Consider the following 22,682-nt stretch of genomic DNA (forward strand, 5'->3'; position numbering starts at 1 on the left):
AAACCCTGCGGCACCTACAGCAGCATACTGGTTGCGTGGCCAACCGCCTCCCCCAGCTGCCAGCTAAGGACCAAAGAAGAAGAAGAGTAGGTACGAAACTTTTAGTAGCATCCACGATTAATTCCTTGAATACTTCCCACTTAGAATTTACTGTTGGTAACATCGTCAGTTAATCCCACTGTACAGAATTTAAAAACTGTCTGAGACCACTGTACTCACCTTTACTGAAGCAAAAACCCTTTCCTTTACCCCTGATGGTAATTAAATCTTTAAGTAAATCCCACATCAGTACACTATGATCACTGCCACCTAGTGGTTCCTTAACTGCAAATTCTTAATACACGAATGATCACTGCTGATCAAGAGTATTACTCTCTCTGGTTGCCTCTCGAACATGCTGCTGCAGAAAACAATCATCAAACAAATCCACAAAAGTCTGACTAGTGTGTGAGTGACCAACCCACAAGTTCCAGTCAATATCTAGGAAGTTAAAATCCCCCATTATAAGACATTCTGATTTACTAGCCCACTATTTCTCTGTACAATTGTTCATTGTACTCATTTGAGTCATTAGGCCTATAACACACTCCTACTCTTATTTTTGCTTTCACAGTGCTTATGTCACACCAAACTGACTCAACAGTGCACTGGTCATCTATATCAACTGGGTGCACTTCTTTTGATTTTATGTTTTTCTTAATTAACAGCATAACACCTCCTCCCTTCCTATCCTGTCTATCCTTTCTGTACACATTGTACTCCCCAAATTCCAGTTCTGCATTCATTATGTCTGTGTGACACCACGTCTCTGCTATCCCAACAATATCTGCCTTTGATGTCTTGACCAACACTTCAAATTCATCAGATTTATTTACTATACTTCTAGCATTGGTATACATGCACCTATCCCTATTCCTAGTTACCCTAACACATCCCATATACCCACCTATTTCACAATGACTGCCATCTGTCCCTGAAACCCCCCCCCACTCCAGGTCACTACTTATTCTAATAGAAGTTGTGCAAGAATCGCCTTCACCTCTGCCTGCGACTACTGTTAAAATACTGTTAAAATTTGTCCTTGTATCCCCCCAAGCTAGCAGTTTTCCGACCAACCTAACCCTGCCTCAATACCATCAGCAAATATTCTTGCACCCTTTCTATTTAAGTGTATCCCATCCCTATAGAAGCAGTCTCTCCTGTTAACAAGTACAGACCAGGCCGAAAAAAATTCTATCCCTTGAGCTTTGCACAATCTTTCCAGGGCCGAATTGATCGACAAGGCTCTCATCATATACTCCCTCCTATAATGTCTGGGCAGAATTGCAGACAATTTCAAATTCAACTCTAATGATTACAAGTGATCCAAATAATATTACAAATATGATAAAGCTTGATTGAGCTATAATGTAATGGTTGCCAGGCCGATATCTTAGTTACCATGTTGACTAGCTCTCTAAAGCCCCAGCTTGTACACGTCTAACGTGTGCATTTTGGATACTATACTGTGCACAGTAACATATTATTTTCAAAATCAGTTCCTTGATGTGATGACTCTTTGCACCAGTGACAGTAGACCTCTGAACATAAGCATGTGGTTGGTTGATAATTGCTTTTTGGCCTTCTGAAAATTTGTAGTACCAACCTTACACCTTCTGAGTGATGGAGTCTTCACTGTACTGCACACATAACTTGTGTGTAATTTACCTGGTTTTATGTATTGCTATAGTTCCGATATATTTATATATTCTCTGTATGGAAAAACACATATTATCCACTTTCTTTCATAAGAAATTGAATAATACAGTACTGATCTGTACACAGAATGACAGGGATACCATATTGTGTCTGCACCGAACAGTGTTATCATGACTTGCATTGAACACGATTTTGTTATACTGGTGTTTTACCCTCTTAAAAAAATAAACTCCAGTTCATTCTTGAACCACCCAGATAGAGGGAAACTTTGGGATTACTTTAGATTAATAGCCCTTTGTAATTGCCTTTTAATGGTTGTTGGTTGATGTCTTAGCTTTGTTGGGTATAATTGTATTATCTTCAGCAGAGAAGTTGCTGAGTGATGGCTTTCAATTTCCTTTCTTAAATTTACTTTCAATGTTTGTATATTTCAGTTAAATAATTAGGCTAATTAGTATATGGCTTTTATTTTACAGGAGGAATGGCCTTCTTCTTTACAAAATTTTATAACAGACTCTCTGAAATATTCACAGAATCGTTATCTAAAAGTTAATTCCAGTAATGCCGAAGTGCCACTGGATATCCCACACTCCATCAAGAGAGGTATGACACCAAAGAAGCAGGTTGAAGTTCAGAGCATGGCTGCTTTGTTGTCAAGAATTTGTAAACAGTATAAGTGTACAACTATATTAGATGTTGGTTCAGGACTGGTAAGATTATATTCATATGATTCTCAAAATTTCAGTGTATGTACCATGTTGATCATATATTTTTATTACCCTTATTTTCTTACCCTTGCAACTAACACAGTGGCTATGATTATCACACTTCCACATAGTGTGGAAAAGGCCTAGGTTTAAAACCTATTGAGATGGAATAAACTTTAATGAGCATTTTTTTTTTTTTTTTTTTAAGGCACTCAGGTTTTTTTTTTTTTTTTTTTTTCCAATAAAGAGGCAAACTGATTATTATAGACATAATATGCTGATATCTCATATTAGTTGTTTTGGTGGTTAAAATTTACCAACTAGTGCATATTTTTTCCTTCTGTGTAATTTTCTTCTCTGTTTCTGAGGAGAAAAGTTAACTGAAAGATTTTTCCTTGGAATTTTATCACAAGTCATCATCTAAAATTATTAAACGTCTGTGTTACATTTATAAACTATTGTTGCTTAGATAACTTGTATTGATCACTGTTAATTGTAATCTAATTATAAGTGATATCTGTAACCATATGGTGACTTTGCTGCTTGCCATCTATCTGAGAAAAGTTTGTGGTTCTATTCCTTTTGTAGAACAGATGACGTCTCCATAAAGGTTTTTAACTTAAGGATGTAGGTACCTAGCTTGAGAAGAGGATAAAGTTTCTACCCAAAAATTTGGGCTTCTTTCCCTGTATATAAAGGTTGGCAGGGTTGTTAAGGACACTACTGATGCTATGCTGCTGCAACAGGATCTGGAAAGATTGAAGTTTAACATTGACAAATGTAAAGTACTACATATGGGAAACAGTAACCCCAGAGCAACATATCAACTCTGTGGTACTACACTGTGACAGTGGTAGAGAATGAAAAGGACCTGGGGGTAATTGTGCAGGCAGATATGAAGTTCTCTGAGCAGTGAAGACGGCCAGCAAGAGTAGCTCATGGTGTCTTGTTAATGATATACAGAAATTTTTCTAGCAGGGATTAGGAGGTGATTATTCCCTTGTATAAAGCAATGGTCAAGCCACACCTTGAGTATTGTATACAGGTCTGGAGGCCTCATTTCAAGAAGGGTGTAGAGCTTCTGGAACGAGTACAGAGAAGGGCAACAAGATTAGTGAATGGAACAAAGGGTTGCTCTTACGAAGAAAGGCTTAAGTTTTGCAAATTAGTGTCTGGAGACTAGGCACCGGCAAGGTGATCTTATAGAGGTGTATAAAGCCTTGAATGGTTTGAGCATGCTCAATGCCGATGAAATTCTTCCTCTTGCTCAGAATAATCACCTGAGAGGGCATAAATTCAAATTGAGAAAAGACAGATGTAGGATAGATGTGTGGAAATTTGCCTTTAGCCAGCGGGCAGTTGGTTGGTGGAACAACTTCCATCCCTTGTTGTGGAAGTTGATAGCCTAAATAAATCTAAGGCTCAACTGGACAGGTATTTCGAACGAACGGAGGGGTGAAATGGAAGTGTGTTTTTTTTTTTTTTTTTTTTTTGGCTGATGCTGCATAAGCTTGCTTTCTTGCCTCATATGCCTCTCCTAATGCTAATATGCACATTGGACTCAAATGCACAGAATTTACAGGTGTGCTATACTGACACCTCATGCCTTTAGTCAGCCTGGCATTTAGCTTAGTAATCTAAACCATTTCCATTCAAAAATAAACAGAAATGCACTGGAAATTCCAAAAAGCCTCGTGTAATGCATTTGTTTTAGACCTGGTTATTTTATTCCTACTTTCAGGTGGATAAATAATGTTAATCCATCAAGTAGTTTGACTTGTTTTCTTGTATTTTCTTATTTCAGTTCCTTGTGTTGCATATTTATAATCTTAAGGGAGCACTCACTCCCTTAAGATTATAAATATGCACTCACTTGCCACCTCACTTATAATCTTAAGAGAGGCAGCATGTGAGTGCATTGAACCATTGAGGCTAATTATGCGAGCATCACTAGACTCTGGAGAGATTCCCTTGGATTGGAAAAGTGCCAATGTATCTCCCATACATAAGGGTGGCTCTAAGAGTGAAGTGGGAAATTATCGACCTGTCTGACTTCAGTGGTAGGGAAAATCATGGAGGCAATGATCAAGGGTGGAATTCAGGATCATTTGGATCGAATTGAAATTCTCAAGGATACTCAGCATTGTTTTGTAAAGGGAAAATCATGTTTAACAAATCTGGTTCGCTATTTTGAAAGGGTCACTCACGAGCTGGATTTAGCGAATAATTTTGACATTGTTTATTTAGATTTCAGCAAAGCTTTTGACTCAGTCCCACATGAGCGGTTGCTTTATAAGCTGGAACAGGTTGGAATCACTGAGAAAATCCTTAGATGGATAGCAGGATGGCTTCAGGATGGGAGGCAGGGGGTTGTGATAAATGGCTATTCCTCAGATTGGGTTGATGTAAGAAGTGGGGTTCCCCAAGGATCAGTATTAGGACCACTGTTGTTTTTAATTTTCATAAACGACATTGATGAAGGGATAGAGGGTGTGATGTCTAAATTTGCAGATGTTAAAATTGGTAGAGTAGTTAATGATCACTGTCAAGCTGAGCTTCTTCAGAGAGACCTAGATAGACTTCAGGAATGGTCAGAAAAATGGCAGCTATGCTTTAATCCAATGAAGTGTAAGGTATTACACTTCATTGGATTAAAATGTGAAACAGTAATCTCAAAATAACTTATTCACTTGGTGGAGTTCAACTAAACCCAGTACTGGAGGAAAGGGACTTGGGTGTTACGATATGGTCAGACATGAAATTCTCTGAGCATTGTAAACAGGTTGCAAGGAAGGCCCATGGTGTCCTATCAATGATCTATCGAACTTTTGCAAGTAGAGATAGGGATGTGATAATCCCATTATATAAGGCTTTGTTAGACCACACTTGGAATACAGTAATACCCCGACTTACGCTACCCCGACTTACGCGAACTCGGAGTTACGCGGTTCTTGATTTTTTCGTTTGGCAACGCTGCCGCCCACTATCTTCAAGGTCGTTTTTCATATGTTATCGATATCCGGTGCGACGGCGGAGATTGAGAGCGAAAGATGAACAAAATTCAACTTCGCTGCTTTTATGTTTTTTATATCAGTGAAGGGGAAACACATTTCACCATAATAACGTAAAAACCAACACAATTCCAGCTATTGGTATAATCGCAAATGCAATTAGATCGAGTTTACTACCAGTTTATAACAGATTTCACTAGCAGAAACGCAACTGGATTTTTATTGTTTTATGGTAGTAACCCCTAGAAATGTGAGGTGTTAATAGTGTATCTCTGCCTTTATGGTGTTGTTTATTCAGTTGCTACATGCGCGCAGCTTTGTTTATGCGTATCAAGCGTGCTCCTCATTTTGTAATTGTGCTTTATTCCCTAAAAATTAGTAAAATTAAAAGGTGTGAAAAGGAAGCGTCCTGGTGAAGACACTGCAGATTCAGAGAGAAAAAGAAAAGCAATTATCGATAAACAGAGGCAGACTGGATCAAAAATTCTTACCCGGGAAAATTTATAGTGGCCTCACACTATGGTTTATGGCCAAAATCACACTGGCCCACCGGGGTTTCCCCGGTAAGGCTTATGGCCAGTCCGCCTCTGTCGATAGAGAAAAAATATGAAATTGTGAAACGCTTTGAGCGAAATGAAAGACCATGTGATATTGCACGTGCTACAGGCCTAAATGAAGCAACGGCGAAAAGCACATGACAATTGTAAACTTGACAGGTTGAAAATTGAAAAGATCTCAATTGTAAAGGGCTTAAAAATTTTAGAAAACATAGACTCCAACGAAGAACGCGTTATAGCTACAAAGCAAGGAATAAAAAAATTATTAGCTTGCTACGAAGAAATTCTGCGTGAAAAAAAGGAACGCGCTGTGTCGTCAGACGAATTTGTTAGATTTTAATGAAGCCATCGACATCGAAATAACTTTTTAACGTAAGTCATTTGTTTTTTTAATACATATTTTGTATTAATATGTATAAAGAACTGCAATTTTATTAATATTTTTCTTCTAAACTAGTGTTTTTGTTAGTCCTTGGTCCCAATTAAGCAAAATTTATATGTATTTATATGCGAAGTTGTACCCCGACTTACGCGAATTCGACTTACGCGATTTTCGTCGGACCCACCTATCGCGTAACTTCGGGGTATTACTGTACTGTGTTCAAGTATGGAGACTGCACCTAAAGAAAGACATCGAGCTTCTTGAAAAGGTGCAAAGACGGGTAACTCGCCTGGTGAGATCAGCAAAAGGGCATCCTTATGAAGAAAGACTTCGAATATGTGGGTTGCAGAGTTTGGAAACTAGACACCTTAGAGGAGATTTGATTGAGGTGTTTAAGGCTCTGAGAGGCATTAGTAAAATGAATGAGGATGAAATTTTCAAGATTATAAATGATGCTAGAACTAGTGATACTAATGATATCTTAGGGGACATAAATTCAAGTTATGGGGGGAAATGTTTAGATTGGACTGCAGGAAGTTTTATTTTAGCCAGCAAGTTATAAATTACTGGAATAAGTTGCCTACATGGGTGGTAGAGGCTGACAGTTTGGGGAAATTCAAAGGTCATCTGGATAGTACCTTCGGGTCAGGGAAGTGTATAGGATGATAGGTTCAATTTCCTTTTCTTTTATTAATTATTGTTATTTATTTATATATGTATTTTTTTTATCATTGTTTTATTCGGGGGGTTTTTTTTTTTTTTTTTTTGGCTGGTGCAGCATAAGCCATAGGCTTTCTTGCACCATGTGGCCATTATTAATTCTAATACTAATATTTGAACCAGATTATATAGTTCATTCTGTTTAATTCATTAAAGTGGGTTTCATATTACACATATCACTTTGAGCAAACAAGCATTTCATTTTTAAGAAATGTTTGCATTCTGGCAGTAGGTTACTATATGTTTCAGTATATAATTCAACCTTTGAACATAAAAACTGTATAAAATTTTAAGGTAGACTTGTATGCTGAGCACAAAATCCTAAACTCAAATTAAAGGCATGTATGTAGGGTTAGAAGGACATGAATTAATACCAGTATACATTGCCCTACCATTAATATCTGGACCTTATCCATTAATAGTTGGTCACGCCCTACCCAAGCACCATGTCAGACACAACTATAAATATGGTCATAGGCCTTCAAGGAGATAGTATGATTATGAGATTCTGTGACTGACTCAATTAAGGCACTTCCAGCACAGAATGATAATAGGATACCACATTAGCATTCAGTTTTTACGTGACATTTCAGTGGCACTGCAGATCCCTAGATTGACGATTGGTGATGTGATCTGCAAATGGTAGTGGACCAGTGCTGAAACTGCCACAAAATTACTTGGGAAACCTCTAAAGAATGTGACAATGTGACAGGAGAGCAAAGAATTGTCCTCTCAGAACGAAGGTTAACATTGTTGCAGCACATAGAGAGCCCTCAGTAAGACAGTTGGGACACATACCAGCACCAGTAGAGAATGCAGGACACTGCATGATAGGAGTTACCACAATTGTGCAGCCATCCATAAGCCATTAATTGCCCTGAGTAATGCCAGATGCCATCTAGTTCGGTGAAAGGACTCCTGTTCTCGGTTCTGTAGACCAAAGGAAAGCTGTGCTTTGGATTGATGAGTTCTGGTATGTGGGGTAACAGTCTTACAGCCGTGCTGTGGTTTGGTGGATGCCTGGAGAAAGCTGTATCAGGATGACACAGTCCTTGCTGGACTGTCATCCTGACAACAAAATTTGATGGTGGAAGGGTACAATGGTCTTGGGGCTGTTTTTCTTGGTTTGACTTGGAACTGTTGGTTGCTTTGGACAAAACCATGAGTGCTGAGGGCCATCTAGACAACCCAGACAATAATACATTATGGAATACCTACATTGGGGAAGGCTCATACTTCTATCAGCAGTACAGTGCTCCATGTCATACTGTTTGGATTGTGAGAGACTGGTATGAGGACACGAGCATCAAAAATTTGTGCTCCCAAGCACTAGGATCTGATCTCAACCCTCTGGGGTGAATTGGATTATTGCGTGCCTGAACTGATCACCACTTTGAAGGCCAAATAGCAGAAAATATTGGAGGACATTAACAAAAATTGAAAAATTGATTGATAGTTCACATTGACCAGAGGCTGTCAAAAAGGCTGAAGGTTTGTTTCAGTACATTTAGTTTATTAGTTTTCCTGTAAATAAAAGTTATTTTTAGATATGCAAATGTCTGGATATTAATGGTAGGGCAGTGTATTTTACAATTTGTTCTATATTTTTTGAAGGTTCACATATTTATATATACAGGCACTCCTCTACTTACGTACAACTTGCAGATATGTACAAAGCTGTTGCTATTTTCGGTTATAAGAATCGATTTTGAATACCTTCGTGATATTTTTTTAAAACATATTTCTAGAGGTCACTACCATAAAACAATAAAAACAATTAGTAGTTTCTGGTTTATTGGGCTTTTCTGTTAGTGCAATGTAATTATAAATGGGTAGTAAACTCTATCTTATTACATTTCCGATGATACCAATAGCTGGAATTTTATGTTATTATGGTGAAATGTAAGGAAGAAAACCTTACACTTAAACATGTAACAAAAGTTGTGTTCCTTTAACCCCTTGTGCTAGGTAGCATTTTTCTAACACAGCAAAGTTATAAAGATTATGTGGAAGGTTTTCTTCCACTGGAAAATTTTCCTCCATGTGCCACTTGGCTTCTCACATAAGCTGATTACATTATTCACAGATTGGCATAAGTCTGCTGATAGTCTGATGAGAGATCAGTAAATCCCAAAATGCTTGTCATAACCAATGCCTTGAGTTTTAAATAATGGATTTGCCTCTTTGGTGATGGTGTTTATATTAAAATTATATTAATAATTTAGGTTGACTCATGAATAGTAATGTAAGCATAAATTCAAACTTTGAACACCAAAAGTCAGTCTATCACTAGAAGGACCAAAGTGTCCTCAAGACAGAAATTGATTACTGAAATGCATTCAGTTTTCAAATTATTTCAGTTTGAAAACTAATTAAAAGCTTAATAAAAACTAGTTGCAAGGAACTAAATATTAAATACCATAATGCACAGCTTAAATTATACAAATTTCCAAATTCAAAGAATATATCAAAGTTCAGAATGCATTGAACTGTTTTAGTATTCATAATGATGACCTTCCATTAGAATGAGAAGATTAAAATTTGTATGATTGCACTACATTTCTTGCTTCATTGAATCCTCACTTCTTTTAGTTAATATAACTCAGTTTACATATGTTTATATTTGTTTAGAGGTAACCTAGTAATTATAGCATTGATATCTGCAGTCTGCGTTTTATGATATAATTTACGAAATGAAGATATAAGTTTTATAAGACTAAATAGTGTCTTCATTTACCCTCAAAATTATGAGGGTAATTCAAAGAGTAAAGGCAGTTTATTTATTTTTTTAAATCAATAAAAGGAAAATGTGCAAGAATTTTATTATTACTTTTCCATGTAGTCTCCTTGCTTCTCCAAACACTTCTCACATTGGTCCAATTAAATTTTTTAATGCCATCTAAGCGAAACATTTTTGGTTTTTTATGAATCCACTTTTGCACTTCTTTAATTTTCTAATCATTTGACGTATCACGTAATGACCTTTTTAGAGGACCAAAAAGGTAATACAGGTGACCCCTGCTTAACGCTGATAATTCGTTCCGTAAAAACAGAGCGCTAAGTGAATCCGCGCTAAGCGAGCGCCGCATTCCCATAAGGTAACATATGTATTTATGAGTTGCGGTTGGTGCCGTAGGATATTTCCTAATCAATAATAAACGGTAGCGAAAAGATGCACAAATATCGGTCAAAATATTTAATATTCAAATATTTGTACATATAAAATATTCTGCATTACATACTTATATAATTATGTGGTAACTACTTACGTATCAAAATTAAACTTAAAATTCCAGTTAAAATCATGAATTTAATTGATCTAAATAGATTTAATTTAATTGATTAATTTAATCATGAAAAATGTGTTGATTTTGGGTTGAACTTTGGCCCTCTTCCAAATAAACTAAAAGGGGTATTAATTTTAAATCCCACGCAGCGTTACCACGCAACAATAAAGTCAAGTGAACCTTCGCCGCTTTGAAACCTGCCATGTTTTTTTCTTCTCTCAATATGAAACTTCTTTTAGGCATTCGTTTCCATAAAAGTCCTATTTCATCTATGTTAAAAACTTGATGTTAAAAACTTGTTGAGAAGTATAACACATAAAACCCATCTTCAATAATTTTAACAAGTTCTTTTTTGAAAGTTTCGTCTCCTTAATCTGCACTTGCAGTTTCTCCCTGGATTTTAAATCTATTCAACCAGCCCTTACTAGTTTTAAATGGTTCCACATTTTTTTTTTTCTAGGTGAGTTTTCTTCAGATCATCATATTGACTAATCTCTCTCTCTCTTTTTTTTAATAATATTTAACTTAACTGAATTCTGCATTGGATATTATCTTCAATAAAATTAGTTAAAAGTCTTTCCATTTCAATCCTAATAGCCGGCCTAGCCCTAGTTGCTTGCAGTGGAACAGCTATCTTTCCCATTGCTAAAATTAATTCTTTATTTTTTTTTATAATTGTTCTTACAGTTAAACTTACAAGTCCTAAATTATGGCACACATCTGCTTGTCTTTGACCAGAATCGATTCACTTCAAAACATCTAATTTAATTTTCAAATTCAGTCTTTTTCTTATATTTATAGTCTTCGTACTGCGCTCTGACGTTGCTTTTCCCTTCTCATCGGCCATTATTAACTCTTTGAAAATGTAACTGCGTTGGTTGCATTAATTATGATACAATGTTCAAGTAAACTGTCCGTTTCGCACAATTTCTAATACGGTACTGAGTGATGACTAGACTTCAGATAAATGCATATAACGCAAATATTACAAGCAATATACTTGATCATTTTTTAAAATGTTGATCTTGGAACTACGTAACAAGTCACTGTACTGCAATTAAATTAGCATGCGAGAAAATTTCACTGAGTGTGGGAAAATTTCTGAAGTCGGCGTGGGAAATGTTTTAATGCTGTTTTGCTATTCATTTTCAAGCTATCGACTCCATCAAATGAAACTATTTCATTAAATATGCCAAAAATGCAATCTGTAAAAGAGTGTTATAGTGATCTGTGACAGCATTATAGTCAGATACAGGTTATAATATAAGAACAGCATTATAGCGAATCAGCGTAAAGCAAACCGCGTTATAACGGGGGCCTGCTGTAGTCTGAAGGTATGAGGTTCAGACAACATGGTAGATGAGGGAGAAGTTCAAAATCTAGTTTTTGAAGCATTTCAGTAGTTGCAGTAGCTGAATGAGGTTGGGCATTGTTCATGATGCAGCAGAACAACTTTTGACAGCTAACCTCTATAGTTACTGCAAATAAGTTTAAGTTTCTCTTCCAAACTTGCACAATACCTTACACTATTGACATTCACTCCACTTTGCTGATAAATGTTCAGAATAGGCCCATTCAAATCTTAAAATAATGTTAGTGTGGCTTTTTCAGAAGGCATGCTTTTAATTTTTTTGTTGTTGGAATGATGTGTGTTTTCATTTCATGCTTTGATGCTTGCTTTTATGCTCATAATGATGCCCCATGTTTTGTCTCTCATAGCAGTTTATCACAGGAATGCCCCTCCTTTGTTGCAATGCCACTGAAAAAATTTGTGCAGATATTCAAATGCTTCATTTTATAATCTTCTTTGAGGACCTACCAGATACAAACTTTGCAAGTTTTGCAGGTGTCATGTATGATCTAATATGCAGACTCATAGCTGATGCTATGGATGCATACCTTCCAGCAACAGCAAAAATAGTACACAGTCTTTTTTTTTTATTTTGAATGAGAGCATTAATGTGATGATCATTGTCATTGTTCTAGTCCTTGGATGGCCCGAATGGTCCTTATCAACCTACACTTTCTGCTGCTTCTAAACCTTTCCACCCATTTGTACACCTTTCTGTGACTAATATACTTTTCTCTATATTGCGATAACGTTCTTCTCTGAATCTGCTTGGGTGACCCTTTCTGACCAAAAAATCTGGTCACAGCACATTGTTCACCAGTGGTGCAATTGCAAAGTGGAGCCATCATGTTTATATCTAGTATAAAACACACTGAGTGCAAGCAACTGGCAATGCATGTATAGACTTGTCTGATAACATAATAGGTATGATGATCTTGGGTTTGCGTCCTTATGTGGGGTGTTAGTTTTACACATAGATTTCCTTCAATTTTTGATCCGTCCACATATATTTGTTAGTTTAACTTTCCAGATATTGACTGGAACTTGTGGTTGGTCACTCGCACACTAGCAGGACTTTTGTGGATTTATTGGATGACTGTTTTCTACAGCAACATGTTCGAGAGGCATCCAGAGGAAGTAATGCTCTTGATCTGATTATCAGCAGTGATTATTTATGCATTAAAAATTTGCAGATAAAGGAACCACTGGGTGACAGTGATCACAATGTACTGATGTGGGAATTACTTAAAGATGTAACTACCATCAAGGCTAAAGGGAAAGGCTGTTGTAAAGGTGACTACAAGAGTCTCAGACAGTTTTTAAATTCTGTACAGTGGGATCAACTGATGATGTTACCAATGTTGAATTCTAAATGGGAAGACTTCAGGAACTTAATTTTGGAGGCTACTAGGCTTTTCATTCCAACTAAGAAATACTGTTCAAGGTTTAGGCCTCAATGGATGTTAAATGAATTGAGGCTTGTGGCAGAGAAGAAAAATGTATGGGATGCATATAAATTATCAGGTGACACAGAAGCCTATGGCAGATATAAGCTTGTCTGTAATCAAGTCACAAAGGAGGTTAGGCAGGCGAAGGCAGATCACGAGAAATCTTTGACAAAGGATGCAAAGAAAAACAGCAAAGAGTTCTTTACTTATGTAAACTCTAGAAGGAAAGGGATGAATCAGATTGGACCACTTAACATAGATGGGTTGACTATTGATGATCATGCTCAGGAAGCTGATAAACTGAATGAGTATTTTGCATCTACATTCACACATGAGGAGTTATTCAATGAGGGGACTGCCAGAAGTTTATCAAACTCTAACAGGGAGCTAATTCGGTTGATGACTCTCACAACTGGTGAAATACCACCGCTTTGCTTATTGGAGGCTTGAAGTGTTGGAACCCATGTTTAGTCTGCAGAGCTAAGTTCCGGTCAACCCTTCCGGAACTTAGCTCTGGAGACTAAAAGATGTAACTCTCTTCCATCATGCAGTATGACTGATGACTTTTCAGGTTATTACGAACATCATGGTGAGATCCAATCTTCCTTACATTTCGAGGGTACAGCTCTGAAATGGTGTTTGCAGACTAGCTGCTAGTTAGTACAATGGGCTGAACCTATTGCTAACTTTTTAGGAGGCTTCCAGATCAGCTAGTGTATAATCTTGCTACCTCTACTCTGCCAGATAGTGACTGGAGGAAGTTCGAGTAGTGTGTATGCGGGGTGGATTGTCGAGGCCACGTTATGTCAAGGATCTGGGTATATTCTTACCATGTGCAAGCCATATTCAAAAATTTCATTACTCCATACAGCATGTCCCCCCCCCCCACACTTTTTCTTACTATTGAAAACACCATGAATTGTCAAACTAATAGAGTAAGCTTATCTGCGAAAAGACCCAAACCTCCCAAACACTTCCTAGTTCATTTCAAAAATATACATGGTCTCAATGACGTCCATTTCCACTTACAGTCTGCCAAACCCCATGTACTTTTTTTTTCTGACAGAATCTCAGTTATCGGTTGATTCAACAACTGCTCATTTCAGTTGCCCAAATTATTTGCTGCATGATTCCTTTCACCTCAAAGGTTGTACTTGTGCATATGTAGATGCCAATATCCCCTGTCAGAGACTTGGTAATTTGGAATCTCCTCTTTTCGATCTTTTCTAGCTTCAAATCTTTCTACCTCAGTGTGTCAAATTCATCTGTTATCTCTACCGTTCTCCCAGCTTCACTAATGACTTGGAGCTCTTTGACTTCCTCTCTTTGCAACTTGACTTTCTCCAGTCCAACGTTCCTAACAGTGAGGTCATTTTTCTTGGTGATTTTAATGTTCACAACTCCAGCTGGCTTCTGTTTTCTAGTCACACACCGACCCAGCTGGTCAAGATGCTGAAGCTTGTGCGATTACTAATCACTTCGCACAGATTGTTCATTTACCTACAAGAATACTGGACAATCCTAACCATACAGCCAACACGCTTGATCTTTTTCTCACAAACAACCCTTCTAAGTACACGTTTGAAGTGAGTGGTCTTTTAGACACCTCAGATCACAACTTGGCGGCCCCTCCATAGCCAAGTGGGCAGGAGCAGCAGTGCGTAGCACACTCTTCTTGATTAGACCGGGGTTCAAGCCCGTGACCACCAAATACGGAGGATGTGGAGAGGTCAGGGAATGACCACCACATATCTCCGGAGCAATATGGCCTTAGTTGCTAATGCTCCTAAAAACCAAATAACAACAACAACATCACAACTTTGTGATTGTCTCTTCTTCAATGGAGCCTTTATCTCATGGCTATTCCCAGTCTTGTATTGTTTGGCATTACAAGAATGCAAAATGGAATGACCTGCGAGATTTCTTTTCTTCTTTTTCTTAGTCTGGTTACTGTTTCAAACTTCTGATGTCAACGTTTGCTCAGATCGAGCCAGTGAAATTATTCTTGTAGGGATAGAATCCTTTATTCCACACTCCACTTTAAAATCTCGTCCTTTATCTAAACCTTGGTTTTCCAATAAATGTGCTAAGGCTGTTCAAGAGAGGCGCCTCCGTAGCCAGGTGGGAAGGAGCAGCAGTGCATAGCACACGCTTTTTGATTAGACCGGGGTTTGAGCCCTTGACCACCAAATACGGAGGATGCGGAAAAGTCAGGGAATGACCACCGCATATCCCGGAGCAATATGGCCTTAGTTGCTAATGCTCCTAAAAACCAAAAAACAAACAGCTGTTCAAGAGAAGAACGTTGCATATCGTAATTGGCTTGTTTCCAATTCTTCAGTTTCATTTTCTGCCTACACCAAAGCTCGCTACAATTGTAAAGCAGTTATTAATCAGTCCAAACTAGATTTTGAACAGGCTAAGAGTAGAAAACTTGCTTCTTGCCCTAATGGTAGCCGAGCATCCTGGTCTCTTGCCAAAACTATTGGCCACAACTTTTGCCCATCTCTGCTCCCACCTCTGTCAAAACCAGATGGTTCTGTTGTCACTTCAGCCAAGGATAAAGCTGACCTGCTAGTATCCCATTTTTCTTCCAACTCATGTATTAATGATCTTGGTAAAACACCTCCCACCATTCCCAACACACTCCATTCAATGCCTCCTGTGGTCTTCCGTCAAAAGGATGTCAGAAAGATTTTGACGAATCTTGATGCTAAGAAAGCTCCATGGTCCCGATGGTATTTCGCCACTTGTTCTCAAAACCTGTGCTCCTGAACTTACTCCTATTCTTTGCCACCTTTTTTTCACTTTCGTATTCCAAAGGTGTTTTTCGTTCTGCTTGGAAATTTGCTCATATCCAGCCAGTTCCTAAAAAGAGTGACAAATCCATCCAATCCAATTATCATCCCATTGCAATTACTTCTACTCTTTCTAAAGTAATGGAGAAATCAATTAAACCGCCAACTCTTAAACTACCTAGAAACCTTCCATCTGATCAACCATCGCCAGTATGGATTCCGTCAGTGTCAATCCACTGATGATATTCTAGCTTATGTTACCCATTTATGGACTAATTCAATGGAAAAGTTTGGTGAAACACAAGCAGTTGCTCTTGACATCTCAAAGGCTTTCGATCGTCTTTGGCATAAAGGTCTTCTAAAAAGCTTCCATCTTATGGTTTGCCAACTGTTTTTTGTAATTGGTTATCCAGTTTTCTCTCTGATCGCTCACCGAGGTGATGGTAGATGGCTCTCTGTCTTCTAACTTCTCCACTAATGCTGATGTCCCCCAAGGTTCAGTTCTTTCCCGCACTCTTTTCCTCTTGTATATTAAGGATCTTCTTCCATTGACTGGAAATTCTATCCTTAGTTTTGCCGATGATAGCACATTGCATCCCATCCCACTTTACATTTTGTGAAACCTTGCCTTGCTCAATCAGCTTCAACTTCTCGAATATCCGCTACCAATTCTTTAAATGCCGATCTCCAGGTAATTCTCCAGTGGGGCAAAGACAACTTAATTAATTTCAATCCTTCTAAAACTCGGTCTTGTCTTATATCTCACAAAAAGGATTCTTCTGCTCCTGTGCTTATCTTTGGTGACACTCTGATTTCTAGGCAAGATGATATATCTCTTTTGGTAATTACCCTGACTTCTAATCTCTCTCGGCACAAGCACATTACAGATATTACTTCCTCTGTGTCTAAAAAACTTAGTCTTCTCTTTCGCTCTCAGCATTACTTTTCTTCCAAACAGCTGTTTGCTCTGTACAAATTACTTATCCGTCCTACTATGGAATATTGTTCCCACATCTGGGTGAGTGTCCCCAAATTTGTACAGAGCAAACAGCTGTTTGCTCTGTACAAATTACTTATCCGTCCTACTATGGAATATTGTTCCCACATCTGGGTGAGTGTCCCCAAAACCTCTCTCAGCCTTCTAGATTTCATTCAGAAGAGGGCAGTTAGGTTAATTAATGACTCCTCTCTTACAGAGTCTCTCCACTTGCTGTCTCATAAGAGTACTGTTTCTGTTGCATACCTTTTCTACAGATACTTCCATGGGCACTGTACTTTTCAATTGGCTGCAATAATTCCCGCTCTCTTTTTCAATGCAGTCCGAACAAGTGCCGCCACCAGCCAACATCCATTTACTGTCCAACTTCAAACTCGCAGAACCAACTTTTCATCTTCCTCGTTTATGTTTATTCATTCAGCTGCCGTTTTCTGGAACAACCTTCTTTCATATGTGTTTTGTGAAAATTACAGCCTACAGAAGGTCAAGTCTAATGTCGACAAATATCTTCTTTCGTCTTCTCAACCTCCGACCCAAGCATGGTACTAAGTACTATAGGTTCTAATACCTCTTGTGTTTTGGGGTTTTCATTAAAAAAAAAAAAAAAAACTGATTTTGTAATAACTGAGAGCAAAGTGGAGGAGAAATTGTTGAAGATAAACATAAAAAAGGCACCTGGGGTGGGTGGGATCTATCCAGTTATATTAAAGGAGGCAGCAAAGGAAGTAAGCAAAGCCTTAGCCATAATTATGAGAGCTTCCTTGGCCTCAGCTGAGGTCCCCATGGACTGGAGGTGTGCAAATGTATCACCAATTCACAAAGGGGGGTTTCAAAAGGTGACACAAGTAACTATGGACCTGTTAGTTTAACTTGTGTTCCGAGGAAAATAATGGAATCACTGTTTAAAGAAGCATTGCACGATCATCTAGACAAGACTGCAGTAATAGTTAAGATACAGCATTGGTTTTGTTAAAAGGAGGTCTTGTGTGACCAATTTGATTGGATACTATGATGTGGTCACAAAGTAACTGAATGCCAAAAATAATTTTGATGTCATTTACTTGGATTTCAGGAAAGCTTTTGGCCTCCGTTGCCGAGTGGGCAGGAGCGGGAGTGCAGTAGTACACGCTCTTTGAGTAGACCGGGGTTCAAGCCCCTGACTGCTGAATACGGTCGATCTGCCAACCTGCACTGGACCAGCGTGGCAGATTATGGTCCACTTCCCTCAGCATGAATTGTTGAGGAGGCTTCCATCCTGCAGTGGGTTGATAATGGCTGCACTTTACTTTTTTTTTTTTTTTTTTGATACTGTTGCACATGGATGACTGCTTTACAAACTGGAGAGGTATGGCATTAAGGGTAAGTTTCTACAATGGATAAAAGGATGTTTGAGTGGGAGACGACAGAGAATGGTAATCAATGGACACTGCTCTTCATGGTCAAATGTTATTAGTTGAGTTCCCCAGGATTCGGTGTTGGGCCCATTTGTTCTTTTGTATATTTATCAATGATACTGATGAAGGTATATCAAATTTAATGACCGTGTTTGCAGATGATATAAAGGTTGGCAGGGTTGTTAATGACAGTAAAGACAGTATGCTATTCCAACTGGATCTAGATAAGTTGGGCAAATAGGCTGAGCAGTGGCAACTGAAGTGTAACATTGACAAAGGCAAAGTACTGGGTAGTAATAACCCAAGAGAAACTTACCAGCTGTGTGGTACTACACTCGGGGAAGTGAAATAGACCTGGAGGTAATTGTGCAGTCAAATATGAAGTTTGCTGAACAATGCAGACGGGCTGCCAGGGCAGGTCATTGAGTCTTGTCAATGATATATAGGAATTTTGCTAGCAGGGACAGTGAGGTGATTATCCTGTTATATAAAAGGCAATGGTCAGGCAACACCTAGAGTACTGTGTACAGGTCTGGAGGCCTCATTTTAGGAAGGATGTAGTGTTGCTAGAATGAGTACAAAGAAGGGCAACAAGATTGGTGAGGGGAACAAAGGGGTGCTCTTACCAAGAAAGGTTTAAGTTCTGCAAATTGCAGTGCCTGGAGAGTAGGCACCTGCGAGGTGATCTGATTGAGGTGTATAAGGCCTTGAATGGGTTGAGCAAGCTGAATACTGATGGGATTCTTTCTCTTGCTCAGATTAAGAACTTGAGGGGACATAGATTTAAATTGAGGAAAGTCAGTTGTAGAATAGATGTGCAGAAATTTGCCTTTAGCTAGCGGGTAGTTGATTCTTGGAACAGACTTCCATCTTTTGTTGTGGAAGTTGATAGCCTAAATAAATTTAAGGCTGAGCTGAACAGGCATTTGGAACAAATTGAGGGGTGAAATGGGAGGGTTTTTTTTTTTTTCCTTGGCTGATGCTGCATAAGCTTGCTTTCTTGCGTCGTATGCCTCTCTCTACTAATGCTAATGCCACAAAATTTAGACTACATATATCAACCCAAGCACTGATTCTTTGTTCCTAAACAAATATCTTTGTTGATTATTGGCTTGTATTTTTGAAGCTTGTTTACTTGTGGTACCCTCTTTTCTGGCAGCATTAATGATGGAAATTAGCTTAAACCTTAAAATAATTATCATAAGAATTTGAAGTTGGTCACACAAAGATTTGTTCGACAAGCTTGCAAGTGTTATGATTACAAAGAATAACGAAATATACAAAACAGAATCATAAAAAGTTTTTCTTTTTGATATTCGTGGAATTCAAGTTTGAGGGTTGAAGAAATCCACTTGATGTGTATAAGGTTTTAGTATTTGTGTTAGTATGGCAGTATGATGCAAGGAAGCAAGGCTTATACAGAAACAGTCAAAAAAACCACCTTCATTTGTCCATTGCTTCCAATAATTTGTTCAAACCTTTCCTTAAATTTATTCAAACTGCCTATTCAAACTCCGCAACACTAGCTGAAAATTTATTCCAACAATTGATAACTCTTTGGCTGATTTCTGCAGGTGCCTAGTTTCCAAAGACTAAAATTTACAGATTCTTTCTTTCTTGGTAAGAATATACTTTTGTGCCTTCAACTAATTTTGTTGCTCATATTTGTGGTGTTTTCAGCAGATTTGTGTCCTTCCTAAAATCAGATTTCTAAAAACTGTATGCAGTATTCCACATGTGACTTAACCATTGCAGAGAGAGAGAATTTCGCATCAGACTGTACAGTTATCCCTAGATATTTTTCATACCTCACTACTTTTGAATTCGTTACAACCCAAATGGTTGTTACTCTAGAATTATCATTACTTAAAAGCAATATTATATTATTGCTACCTTGAATTTATGATTTTTAAACCTCAGTTGCCATTTTACAGTCATCTCTGCTTAATTTATGTAGATTATTTTGAAGAATATCCTTTTCTGTTCCAAACTAATTTTGTTCTTATCTCTGTACACTTTCCAACAGACATATGTCCTTCCTAGAGGACATAGATCTGTTGCGAAGGGTGATCTTTTGAAGTAGCATACCCTGATTACTAAAATCTTTTCATAGTAATCAGGGTATGATACTTCAAGATGCAAGGGCCACTGTGCCCACCTTTGTATCATCAGCAAATAAAGATATCAGACTTGAAATACTTACATAAATATTATTAATGAGCATTAAAAACACTAAGGGACCCAACACTGACCCAGATGAAACTCTACCCCTACTAGTCGTGAATAGTAGTGGTCATTTATAACCATCCTTTGTCACCTATCCTTCAACTATTCCTTTATCCATGTAGTAGCTTCCTCCTAATGCTAGATGCTCCAATTTATGCGACATTTGTATACATGGTACTTCATCAAAGATTTTACTGAAATCTCTTTTCTTGTACAGCTCCACGTTTAATCATTTCACCTGCTTAAATGTGGAACTGCGCAAGTTTAGTGGCACATTTACAAAACCTTGCTTCACATCCACTCATTGCTATAACTTGGGTTATATGGAGATTCCCCAAGGTGGTTTACATTTGATGTAAACTATTAAAGATTTTTAGAAGTCCAATCCCTCTTACAAAGGGAGAAATTACCAGATATTGGACCAAGTAAAGAAATACACGCTTCGTGGATACCAATCTTCCAGGAGAGCCACAAGGAACAGAAGAGTTACAGATAGTAGTACATCTGTTCCCACATTTCAGTCTTTATTCATCAGGCATTCTAGATTGACAGATATCTCACCATTTGTTCTACATATGTTGTAAACAACAGCTACACCAGTTAAAAACTATATTTGCTATGCAGCCACATTATATTGACTGACTGACAGTAAAATCTGTATGATTGGCTTTAACATTCATAATGATGAACATGTGTGTAAACCTTTGAATAGGACTTTGTCATGGGCAACTGCATGATGCAAGTATGAAATATATATTTTTTATTTTTATCATTTGCCTCAGAAGAAACTGAAGTAGGTTTCATTATGTAAGGCTATGTTTCCAGAGATCACTTTAAATATCAGTTACCTTATGGACTCTAAAGGGTGAATAAATTCTCTGAGCATGCAGAGCAGTGTTTTTATATATAGTTATTACCTGGTGAAAGTGTTGCCCTTTAGCTGCTATATCAGAAGTTAAAATTATTATTGTGTGATGCTCTTAATTATATTATTATATTAATTATAAAATGTATGTTAGGGTTATTTAGGTCAAGTTTTACATTATCATTTTGGATATACAGTCATAGGATTGGAGAGTACCTCCTTCAAATCTCAATTTGCTAAGGACAGGCTAGCTAAAGGTATGTTAATGCATGCATAGTGAAAGTTTTAATGAAAGAATAAATGCTTCACATGACTAAATAAAATATACCCTTTATTCATAGTATATTCTCTCTCTCTCTCTCTCTCTCTCTCTCTCTATTTGAATAAAATGCTGGTTGGGCTCTTATTATTATTGACTTGGTTAAAATTTACCCAGTTGAAACTAAGATATACATTATTTAGTTTTCTGTACCAGTTAGTAAGCCATAAAGTCAAAATGTTAGGTGTAATGATGGTAGAGAGGCATTGATACAAGGTGCTTCAATTGAAAGTCACTTTTCATTTATTTTTAGGTATAGGCTATTTGTCATGTGGTGCTTTTTTGTCATATTTCAGCTGAAAGTTTTGATATTTGTCATATTTCAGCTGAAAATTTTGATTTGATATTAAAATGGACTGAGTATTACCATTCAAATTTTACAGTCTAAACTTAAATTTTGTCTAATAATTTTTTTTCTTCTTAACTCTGTTTAATCTAAAATTGTCATTGGTGTACTTCTGAAACAAACGTAAAATGATTTTATTTGAAGAAAAGGAAAGGCAATGGTCGTAAGTATGAGGAGGCACAGCATAATGGCCATTTAGAGCTAAACACATACTGAAAGGTGAACATCATATGTAACAACTGTTGTGCTCATTTATTTATTTTATTTTTATCCCCTTCTAATAAAATTGGTTTACATTTGCTTCAGAAGTACATCAATGATGTTTTTAGCTAAATTGAAAATGGAGGAAAAAACTTTCCTATTAAGAAAAATGATTAGGCAAAATTTTAATTTAAAAATTGTAAAATCTAAACAGCAACTTCATTTAATTTCAATATCAAAATCAAAAATTTCAGCACAGATATAACAAAAAAAGATCCAGATGACAAATGGCCCTAAATCCAAACATAAGCCAGATAGATTTCAGTGCTTTTTAATTGAAATGCCATGTATTAAATAAACAAAGATATACTGCCA

At 37.4% G+C, this 22,682-nt stretch overlaps 1 protein-coding gene across 1 annotated transcript in view; it reads left to right on the forward strand.

The window, feature by feature from the left end:
- The window catches only part of LOC150075155 (methyltransferase-like protein 25B), a 158,148-nt gene that overhangs the window by 44,827 nt on the left and 90,639 nt on the right, over positions 1-22,682 (forward strand). The window contains exons 4-5 of the mRNA XM_090388383.1: positions 2,175-2,408; positions 21,596-21,698. Of these exons, the coding sequence (XP_090244509.1) occupies positions 2,175-2,408; positions 21,596-21,698 (337 nt within the window). The remainder of the gene's footprint in view (positions 1-2,174; positions 2,409-21,595; positions 21,699-22,682) is intronic.

The sequence above is a fragment of the Mastigoproctus giganteus genome, chromosome 14, assembly GCF_048544385.1.
Source record: "Mastigoproctus giganteus isolate SK-2022 chromosome 14, ASM4854438v1, whole genome shotgun sequence".
Lineage (NCBI taxonomy): Eukaryota > Metazoa > Arthropoda > Arachnida > Uropygi > Thelyphonidae > Mastigoproctus > Mastigoproctus giganteus.